The 12,104-nt window shown below is 38.9% G+C and overlaps 1 protein-coding gene across 1 annotated transcript in view; it reads right to left on the reverse strand.

Annotated features, from left to right (window-relative positions):
- LOC135551793 (calcitonin gene-related peptide type 1 receptor-like) overlaps positions 1-11,343 on the reverse strand; it is a 59,462-nt gene extending 48,119 nt beyond the window's left edge. The window contains exons 1-2 of the mRNA XM_064983019.1: positions 10,960-11,343; positions 10,380-10,487 (exon numbers count right to left, since the gene is read on the reverse strand). Coding sequence (XP_064839091.1) covers positions 10,380-10,487; positions 10,960-11,146 — 295 coding nt within the window. The 5' untranslated portion in view covers positions 11,147-11,343. The remainder of the gene's footprint in view (positions 1-10,379; positions 10,488-10,959) is intronic.
- Between the last annotated feature and the right edge of the window lie 761 nt (positions 11,344-12,104).

Raw genomic sequence — 12,104 nt, forward strand, 5'->3', positions numbered from 1 at the left:
GTCTCTAGACACCGTTATCATCTCTATATATCAAGTTTCCAGACACCCTTATCATCTCTATAATCTAGTCTCCAGACACCCTTATCATCTCTATAATCTAGTCTCTAGACACCCTTATCATCTCTATAATCTAGTCTCTAGACACCCTTATCATCTCTATAATCTAGTCTCCAGACACCCTTATCATCTCTATAATCTAGTCTCTAGACACCCTTATCATCTCTATAATCTAGTCTCTAGACACCCTTATCATCTCTATAATCTAGTCTCCAGACACCCTTATCATCTCTATAATCTAGTCTCTAGACACCCTTATCATCTCTATAATCTAGTCTCCAGACACCCTTATCATCTCTATAATCTAGTCTCTAGACACCTATATCATCTCTATAATCTAGTCTCCAGACACCCTTATCATCTCTATAATCTAGTCTCCAGACACTCTTATCATCTCTATAATCTAGTCTCCAGACACCCTTATCATCTCTATAATATAGTCTCCAGACACCCTTATCATCTCTATAATCTAGTCTCCAGACACCCTTATCATCTCTATAATATAGTCTCTAGTCACCCTTATCATCTCTATAATCTAGTCTCCAGACACCCCTATCATCTCTATAATCTAGTCTCTAGTCACCCTTATCATCTCTATAATCTAGTCTCCAGACACCCTTATCATCTCTATAATCTAGTCTCCAGACACCCTTATCATCTCTATAATATAGTCTCCAGACACCCTTATCATCTCTATAATCTAGCAGACACCCTTATCATCTCTATAATCTAGTCTCCAGACACCCTTATCATCTCTATAATATAGTCTCCAGACACCCATTTATCATCTCTATAATCTAGTCTCCAGACACCCTTATCATCTCTATAATCTAGTCTCCAGACACCCTTATCATCTCTATAATCTAGTCTCCAGACACCCTTATCATCTCTATAATCTAGTCTCTAGACACCCCTATCATCTCTATAATCTAGTCTCTAGACACCCCTATCATCTCTATAATCTAGTCTCCAGACACCCTTATCATCTCTATAATCTAGTCTCCAGACACCCCTATCATCTCTATAATCTAGTCTCCAGACACCCTTATCATCTCTATAATCTAGTATCCAGACACCCCTATCATCTCTATAATATAGTCTCCAGACACCCTTATCATCTCTATAATCTAGTCTCTAGACACCCCTATCATCTCTATAATCTAGTCTCCAGACACCCTTATCATCTCTATAATATAGTCTCCAGACACCCTTATCATCTCTATGATCTAGTCTCCAGACACCCTTATCATCTCTATAATCTAGTCTCCAGACACCCCTATCATCTCTATAATCTAGTCTCTAGACACCCTTATCATCTCTATAATCTAGTCTCTAGACACCCTTATCATCTCTATAATCTAGTCTCTAGACACCGTTATCATCTCTATATATCAAGTTTCCAGACACCCTTATCATCTCTATAATCTAGTCTCCAGACACCCTTATCATCTCTATAATCTAGTCTCTAGACACCCTTATCATCTCTATAATCTAGTCTCTAGACACCCTTATCATCTCTATAATCTAGTCTCCAGACACCCTTATCATCTCTATAATCTAGTCTCTAGACACCCTTATCATCTCTATAATCTAGTCTCTAGACACCCTTATCATCTCTATAATCTAGTCTCCAGACACCCTTATCATCTCTATAATCTAGTCTCTAGACACCCTTATCATCTCTATAATCTAGTCTCCAGACACCCTTATCATCTCTATAATCTAGTCTCTAGACACCGTTATCATCTCTATATATCAAGTTTCCAGACACCCTTATCATCTCTATAATCTAGTCTCCAGACACCCTTATCATCTCTATAATCTAGTCTCTAGACACCCTTATCATCTCTATAATCTAGTCTCTAGACACCCTTATCATCTCTATAATCTAGTCTCCAGACACCCTTATCATCTCTATAATCTAGTCTCTAGACACCCTTATCATCTCTATAATCTAGTCTCTAGACACCCTTATCATCTCTATAATATAATCTCTAGACTCCCTTATCATCTCTATAATCTAGTCTCTAGACACCCCTATCATCTCTATAATCTAGTCTCTAGACACCCCTATCATCTCCATAATCTGGCCTCTAAATATAATCTCTAGACACCCTTATCATCTCTATAATCTAGTCTCCAGACACCCTTATCATCTCTATAATCTAGTCTCTAGACACCCTTATCATCTCTATAATCTAGTCTCCAGACACCCTTATCATCTCTATAATCTAGTCTCTAGACACCCCTATCATCTCCATAATCTAGTCTCTAGACACCATTATCACCTCTATAATCTAGTCTCTAGACACCCTTATCATCTCTATAATCTAGTCTCTAGACACCCCTATCATCTCTATAATCTAGTCTCTAGACACCCTTATCATCTCTATAATCTAGTCTCTAGACACCCTTATCATCTCTATAATCTAGTCTCTAGACACCCTTATCATCTCTATAATATAGTCTCTAGACACCCTTATCATCTCTATAATATAGTCTCTAGACACCCTTATCATCTCTATAATCTAGTCTCTAGACACCCTTATCATCTCTATAATCTAGTCTCTAGACACCCTTATCATCTCTATAATCTAGTCTCTAGACACCCTTATCATCTCTATAATCTAGTCTCTAGACACCCTTATCATCTCTATAATATAGTCTCTAGACACCCTTATCATCTCTATAATCTAGTCTCTAGACACCCCTATCATCTCTATAATCTAGTCTCTAGACACCCTTATCATCTCTATAATCTAGTCTCTAGACACCCTTATCATCTCTATAATCTAGTCTCTAGACACCCTTATCATCTCTATAATCTAGTTTCTAGTTACCCTTATCATCTCTATAATCTAGTCTCTAGTCACCCTTATCATCTCTATAATATAGTCTCTAGACACCCTTATCATCTCTATAATTTAGTCTCGAGTCACCCTTATCATCTCTATAATCTAGTCTCTAGTCACCCCTACCATCTCTATAATCTAGTCTCTGGTCACCCCATCATCTCTATAATATAATCTATAGTTACCCTTATCATCTCTATAATCTAGTCACCCTGTGAAGCAGAAACCGAGGCGGCGAATCAGACAGTGAGGAGACAGACAGGATGTTCTGGTGCTCACTTCTCTTAGAACTTTTATTGACAATAGGTGCAGGACGAATTGACCAATAAACTTTGTACAGAAGGTAACAAAAAGGACGTTGACAAAGACTTGAATAAATCAAAGATATTCTCAGTTTAAACTATTCGGGCAACAACTCTTTGCTTATAACCAAACTCAGGTATAACTCTACTCCAGCCAACATGTTGCCTGCCCAGCCTGCCAGCCAGGCAAAGGTCAACTGAGGACCTAACAACTTATTACAGGAACTCCCTTCCGCTAGGAATGTTCCATCACACATTTCTACCATAAATGTGTCATTTCCCATGGACATACAGTATATTATTAACAACAGATTTACATAAACAACAGTTTTACATAAACTGTTTTACAACAGTTTTACATAAACACACAACACAAGTCTCACAATACACATTCATGAAGTAATTCACCCCCGGGATAATTCATCACTTTTCATCACCCACCAACCAATAAATGTTACTTGATGACTCGTAGACTAATTTGCACTTTGTGTAATGCACACCGGCACTTCAACAAGGAAACAAACACATCAGGTAGGTTACATTATATGATTAGTCTCTACCAACAATTAGATCGTTATTCCTCTAATAAATTTCACATTGCTAGAGCATGTACATTTTAAATTGGAAGCTTTATACACTGTAGAAACATGGTTAACAAGTTATATTGCTTTAGTAACTGGCGTGCATAACAAACACTCGACTTACGTCAAAGTATTGTTGGGAAACTAAATGCCGTACTCTATCCAACATATTCTATTTTGTTTCAGGATTCTTGGCTATACCTTGAAGAGATACAATAACGAGTATTTCTCCAACCAATCATTTGTTTCATTGTCTATAAATCACGGACATGCGCTCCATGACACATCCCTATCATCTCTATCATCTAGTCTCTAACCACCCCTATCATCTCTATCATCTAGTCTCTAGTCACCCCTAACATCTCTTTCCTGAAGTCGTGGACTTCAGGAAACAGCAGAGGGAGCACCCCCCTATCCACATAGAAGGGACAGCAGTGGAGAAGGTGGAAAGTTAAGTTCCTCGGCGTACACATCACAGAAAAACTGAAATGGTTCAACCACCCAGACAACAGCACCACTTCAACCTCAGGAGGCTGAAGAAATTTGGCTTGTTACCCAAAACCCTGACAAACTTTTACAGATGCACAATCGAGAGCATCCTGTCGGATGGTACGGAAACTGCACCGCCCTCAACCACAAGGCTCTCCAGAGGGTAGTGCGGTCTGCACAACGCATCACTGGGGGCAAACTACCTGCCCTCCATGACAACTACAGCACCTAATGTCACAGGAAGGCCAAAAAGATAATCAAGGACAACAACCACCCGAGCCACTGCCTGTTCACACCGCTACCATCAAGAAGGCGAGGTCAGTACAGATGCATCAAAGCTGGGACTGAGAAACTCTCAAGGCCATCAGACTGCTGAACAGCAATCACTAACTTAAGAGAGGCTGCTGCCTACATTGAGATCCAATCACTGGCCACTTTAATAAATGGTTCACTAGTCACTTTAAACTATGCCACTTTAAAAAATGCCACTTTAATAATGTTTACATACAGTTGATGTTGGAAGTTTACATACACTTAGGTTCTAGTCATTAAAACACAATTTTCAACCACTCCACAAATTTCTTGTTAAGAAACTATAGTTTTGGCAAGTCAGTTAGGACATCTACCTTGTGCATGACACATGTCATTTTTCCAACAATTGTTTACAGACAGATTATTTCACTTATAATTCATTGTATCACAATTCCAGTGGGTCAGAAGTTTACATACGCTAAGTTGACTGTGCCTTAAACAGCTTGGAAAATTCCAGAAAATGATGTCATGGCTTTAGAAACTTCTGATAGGCTAATTGACATAGTTTGACTCAATTGGTGTACCTATGGATGTATTTCAAGGCCTACCTTCAAACTCAGTGCCTCTTTGCTTGTCATCATGGGAAAATCAAAAGATATCAGCCAAGACCTCAGAAAGAAATTGTAGACCTCCACAAGTCTGGTTCATCCTTGGGGGCAATTTCCAAATGCCTGAAGGTACCACATTCATCTGTACAAATAATAGTATGCAAGTATAAACACCATGGGACCATGCAGCTGTCATACAGCTCTGTCTCCTAGAAAATAATGTACTTTTGTGCGAAAAGTGCAAATCAATCCCAGAATAACAGCAAAGGACCTTGTGAAGATGCTGGAGGAAACAGGTACAAAAGTATCTATATCCACAATAAAACAAGTTCTATATCGGCATAACCTGAAAGGCCGCTTAGCAAGGAAGAAGCCACTGCTCCAAAACCGCTATAAAAAGCCATACTATGGTTTGCAACTGCACATGGGGACAAAGATCATACTTTTTGGAGAAATGTCCTCTGGTCTGATGAAACAAAAAAATAACTGTTTGGCCTTCATGACCATCGTTATGTTTGGAGGAAAAGGGGGGGGGATTGCAAGCCAAAGAACACCATCCCAACCGTGAAGCACGGGGGTGGCATCATCATGTTGTGAGGGTGCTTTGCTGCAGGAAGGACTGGTGCACTTCACAAAATAGATAGCATCATGAGGTGGAAACTTATGTGGATATATTGAAGCAACATCTCAAGACATCAGTCAGGAAGTTAAAGCTTGGTCGCAAATGGGTCTTCCAAATGGACAATGACCCCAAGCATACTTCCAATGTTGTGGCAAAATGGTTTAAGGACAACAAAGTCAAGGTATTGGAGTGGCCATCACAAAGCTTTGACCTCAATCCTATAGAAAATTTGTGGGCAGAACTGAAAAAGCGTGTGCGAGTAAGAAGGCTTACAAACCTGACTCAGTTACACCAGTTCTGTCAGGAGGAATGGGCCAAAACTCACCCAACTTATTGTGGGAAGCTTGTGGAAGGCTAGCCAAAATGTTTGACCCAAGTTAAACAACTTAAGGCAATGCTACCAAATACTAATTGAGTGTATGTAAACTTCTGAACCACTGGGAATGTGATGAAAGAAACAAAGGCTGAAATAAATCATACTCTCTACTATCATTCTGACATTTCACATTCTTAAAATAAAGTGGTGATCCCAACTGACTAGGATAAAATGTCAGGAATTGTGAAAAACTGAGTTTAAATGTATTTGGCTAAAGTGTATGTAAACTTTCGACTTCAACTGTATCATACATTACTCATATCACATGTATATACTGTATTTTATTATATACTGATATATACTGATATATACTGTATTTTATTATATCTACTGCACCTTGCCTCTGCCGCTCAGCCATCGCTCATCCATATACTGATATGTACATATTCTCATTCACCCCTTTAGATGTGTGTGTATTTGGTAGTTGTTGGGGAATTGTTAGATTTCTTGTTAGATACTACTTGTTAGACATTACTGCACTGTCGGAACTAGAAGCACAAGCATTTCTCTACAGTCGCATTAGCATCTGCTAACCATGTTTATGTGACCAATAAAATGTGATTTGATTTTATATAATTTAGTCTCTAGTCACCCCTATCATCTCGATAATTGAGTCCCTAGTCACCCCTAACATCTCTATAATCTAGTCTCTAATCACCACTAACATCTCTATAATCTAGTCTCTAATCACCCCTTACATCTCTATAATCTTGTCTCTAATCACCCCTAACATCTCCATAATCTAGTCTCTAATCACCACTAACATCTCTATAATCTTGTCTCTAATCACCCCTAACATCTCTATAATCTAGTCTCTAATCACCACTAACATCTCTATAATCTAGTCTCTAATCACCCCTAACATCTCTATAATCTTGTCTCTAATCACCCCTAACATCTCTATAATCTAGTCTCTAATCACCACTAACATCTCTATAATCTTGTCTCTAATCACCCCTAACATCTCTATAATCTAGTCTCTAATCACCACTAACATTTCTAGAATCTAACCTCTAGTAACCCCTGTCATCTCTATAATCTTGTCTCTAGTCACCCTTATCATCTCTATAATCTAGTCTCTAGTCACCCCTATCATCTCTATAATTGAGTCCCTAGTCACCCCTAACATCTCTATAATCTTGTCTCTAATCACCCCTAACATCTCTATAATCTAGTATCTAGTAACCCCTATAATCTCTACAATCTAGTCTCTTGTCACCCCATAATCAATAAAATTTAACCTCTAGTCACCCCTAACATCTCTATAATCTAGTCTCTAATCACTACTATCATCTCTATAATCTCACCTCTAGTCACCCCTAACATCTCTATAATCCAATCTCTAGTAACCCCTATCATCTCTGTAATCTAACCTCTAGTCACCCCTAACATCTCTGTAATCTTGTCACCCCTATCATCTCTATAATCTAGTCTCAAGTCACCCCTAACATCTCTGTAATCTCTAGTCACACCTAACATCTCTGGAATCCAATCTCCAATAACCCCTAACATCTCTGTAATCTAATATCTAGTCACCCCTATCATCTATATAATTTCACCTCTCGTCACCCCATTATCTCTATAATCTAGTCTCTTGTCACGTCATCATCTCTATAATCTAGTCTCTAGTCACCCCTATCATCTCTATAACCTAAACTCTAGTCAACCCTATCATCTCTATAATCTAGTCTCTAGTCACCCCTATCATCTCTATAACCTAACCTCTAGTCAACCCTATCATCTCTATAATCTAGTCTCTATTCTAGTCCCCACTATCATCTATGTAATTTAACCTCTAGTAACCCCTGACATCTCTGTAATCTTGTCACCCCTATCATCTCTAAAATTGAGTCTCTAATCACCCCTAACATCTATGTAATCTTGTCTCTAGTCACCCCTAACATCTCTATAATCCAATCTCTAGTAACCCCTATCATCTCTGTAATCTAACATCTAGTCACCCCTATCATCTCTATAATAGAACCTCTAGTCACCCCTATCACCTCTGTAATCTATCCTTTAGTCACCCCTATCATAATTTAACTTCTAGTAACCCCTAACATCTCTGTAATCTTGTCACACTTATCATCCCTATAATTGAATCTCTAGTCACCCTTATCATCTCTATAATCTAGTCTCTAGTCACCCCTATCATCTCTATAATCTAGTCTCTAGTCACCCCTATCATCTCTATAATCTAACATCTAGTCACCCCTATCATCTCTATAATCTAACATCTAGTCCCCTATCATCTCTATAATCTAACATCTAGTCACCCCTATCATCTCTATAATCTAACATCTAGTCACCCCTATCATCTCTCTATCATAATCTAGTCTCTAGTCACCCCTATCATCTCTAGTCACACCTATCATCTCTATAATCTAGTCTCTAGTCACCCCTATCATCTCTATAATCTAACATCTAGTCACCCCTATCATCTCTATAATCTACATCTAGTCACCCCTATCATCTCTATAATCTAACATCTAGTCACCCCCTATCATCTCTATAATCTAACATCTAGTCACCCCTATCATCTCTATCATCTGTATAATCTGTAATCATCTAGTCACCCCTATCATCTCTAACATCTCTGTAATCTTGTCTATCACATCTAGTCACCCCTATCATCTCTATAATCTTGTCTCTAGTCACCCCTATCATCTCTATAATCTAGTCTCTAGTCACCCCTATCATCTCTATAATCTAACATCTAGTCACCCCTATCATCTCTATAATCTAACATCTAGTCACCCCTATCATCTCTATAATCTTGTCTCTAGTCACCCCTATCATCTCTATAATCTAGTCTCTAGTCACCCCTATCATCTCTATAATCTAACATCTAGTCACCCCTATCATCTCTATAATCTAACATCTAGTCACCCCTATCATCTCTATAATCTAACATCTAGTCACCCCTATCATCTCTATAATCTAACATCTAGTCACCCTTCTCATCTCTATAATCTAGTCTCTAGTCACCCCTATCATCTCTATAATCTAGTCTCTAGTCACCCCTATCATCTCTATAATCTAGTCTCTAGTCACCCCTATCATCTCTATAATCTAGTCTCTAGTCACCTCTATCATCTCTATAATCTAACATCTAGTCACCCATATCATCTCTATAATCTAACATCTAGTCACCCCTATCATCTCTAAAATGTAATTTCTAGTAACCCCTAACATCTCTGTAATCTTGTCACCCCTATCATCTCTGTAATCTAGTCTCAAGTCACCCCTATCATCTCTGTAATCTTGTCACACCTATCATCCTTATAATTGAGTCTCTAGTCACCCTTACATCTAGTAACCCCTAACATCTCTGTAATCTTGTCACCCCTATCATCTCTGTAATCTAGTCTCAAGTCACCCCTAACATCTCTGTAATCTTGTCACACCTATCATCCTTATAATTGAGTCTCTAGTCACCCTTACTTCTAGTAACCCCTAACATCTCTGTAATCTTGTCACCCATATCATATCTAAAATATAGTCTCCAGTCACCCCTATCATCGCTATAATCTAGTCTCTAGTCACCCCTATCATCTCTATAATCTAGTCTCTAGTCACCCCTATCATCTCTATAGTATAGTCTCTAGACACCCTTATCATCTTTATAATATAGTCTCTAGTCACCCCTATCATCTCTATAATCTAGTCTCTAGTCACCCTTATCATCTCTATAATCTAGTCTCTAGTCACCCTTATCATCTCTATAATCTAGTCTCTAGTCACCCTTATCATCTCTATAATATAGTCTCCAGTCACCCTTATCATCTCTATAATCTAGTCTAGACACCCTTATCATCTCTATAATCTAGTCTCTAGTCACCCCTATCATCTCTATAATATAATCTCTAACGTCTTGTCACCCCTATCATCTCTATAATCTAGTCTCTAGTCACGCCTATCATCTCTATAATCTAGTCTCTAGTCACCCCTATCATCTCTATAATCTAGTCTCTAGTCACGCCTATCATCTCTATAATCTAGTCTCTAGTCACCCCTATCATCTCTATAATCTGGTCTCTAGTCACGCCTATCATCTCTATAATCTAGTCTCTAACGTCTAGTCACCCCATCATCTCTATAATCTAGTCTATAGTTACCCCTATCATCTCTATAATCAAGTCTATAATCACCTCTATCATCTCTATAAACTACCCTATCACCTGTGGCCTGGCCAATTCCCTCTGCAGAGATTGTATCATTTATCAGTGTTTAGTCTTACCAGAGATGTCCAGGCCAGGGTAGTCTGGGCAGTTCTGTGTGGCGTAGGTCCCCACTGGAGTCTCATCCCAACACAGCAAGCCATCCCACATACGGCTACAGAACACACCTGCATCAGTGAGAATGACTTTAATGTCTATGCCTATATATTTACAAAACTTTAGGCTACCTCCCTATTGCTAAACCATGCGTTAACAATTCATGTCGAAAACCTTTTATTTACATTTGAGTCATTCAGCTCATTTAGCTCAGTGCCTCTAACACTTTCCATACCCCTAATAGCTGAGATGCATATCCATTTAGCATTTAGCATATGCTATGGTACTTTTACAGTCCTATATCACTGCACTTGGGTCCTGGTAACAATATCTCTATTACCTATAGCATCAATGAAGCACTGATTACACATCCATCCACTAAGCATTACGCAATCAAGGTCATAGCATCAACACAAGTGCTTTCTCAAAGAGCCATAGTAATCAGATCCCAGTCTCCTAGTAACTATTGTGATTAGATTAAAAGGGTAATCTGGTATTGGTACATCCGTTTTTGGACTTTGAAATGATTGATTTGTGCTTTACCTGTTCTGTTGTGCTGCTGATCTCGGCTGAACAGTTCAAGACATTTGTATTGACCCTCGGTCATGGTCTGCCTCTCGTCCTCCATTATGGTCAGGACAGGCCTGAGAGATGTGTCTGGGCTACCAGGCTCAGAGCTGGTCTCCCTGGCAAAGGTTCCGCTCTGCAAAAGACATAACAACCACTTCATCTTACCAGAATAGAGCTATCGAACACCAAAGTGACTGGCTAGTGATGTACTGTACGTGTAGGTTGCACTTAGGCTGTGCTGCGCTGAAACTACTTGCCCTGAGCTTAATCAAGTTGTGTTGTGACTATTGGCATGCTTGTCTTTAAACAGGCAATGTGTAAGTGTCTGGTACTAGAATGAGCAATTCTATTGCTATGGTTTAGTATTGGTATTGTGAGAGTGATTTATTGACTGTATACTCCCACATGCATTGCTGATTCGTGCTAAAAGCAATAGACAAATAGTCTCATCTTGTGCTTTTCTCAAGTGAGTGTCACAATGCTGTACTTGAAATGTGTGTTGGCGTGGTTACAGATGACTAGCATACAAGAACCCTTATATGAATAGAATGAGAGCCTCTCTCTGATCCTGTCTGTTCTCCTATTGTGTGGTTTGGAAAAGAGGCTTGAAAACCATGGGAGCTCATCTCGTCTCCAAAGCTGATATACTGTAGATAACGCTTCTCTGCACAAAGACGAGAAGGAAATCAAGATTCAAATAGCAGCTGTGTCCAACAACGTGTCGTTGGGAGTGTGACTCATCTCTCCTAATATTTTGACAAAGAATAAATCCACTCAAAGTGCCAGGGTTTGTCCTCTCTCTCTCGTTCTCTCATTTTCACCATTTTTTCCTCTCTCTTTCTATGATCAGTGAGCAGAAGATGTGTACATGAACGGGTATTACTCCTTCATATAAATTAACTAAGCCAGACGTGTGCTATACTCATTTTGAGTATATTGTATGTTCATTTGGGCCTTTGGAAATATGTTTCTCTCTCTCGTTCTCTCTCTCTCTCTCTTTCTCTCTCTCTCTGTGTTTCTCTCTTTCTCTTTCTTTATTGCTCTCTCTCTCTCTGTGTTTCTCTTTCTTTCTTGCTCTCTCGCATACTTTAATTAATTTATATGAATATTAACACAAT

Source organism: Oncorhynchus masou, chromosome 13 (assembly GCF_036934945.1).
Source record: "Oncorhynchus masou masou isolate Uvic2021 chromosome 13, UVic_Omas_1.1, whole genome shotgun sequence".
In the NCBI taxonomy this organism is placed as follows: Eukaryota; Metazoa; Chordata; class Actinopteri; order Salmoniformes; family Salmonidae; genus Oncorhynchus; species Oncorhynchus masou.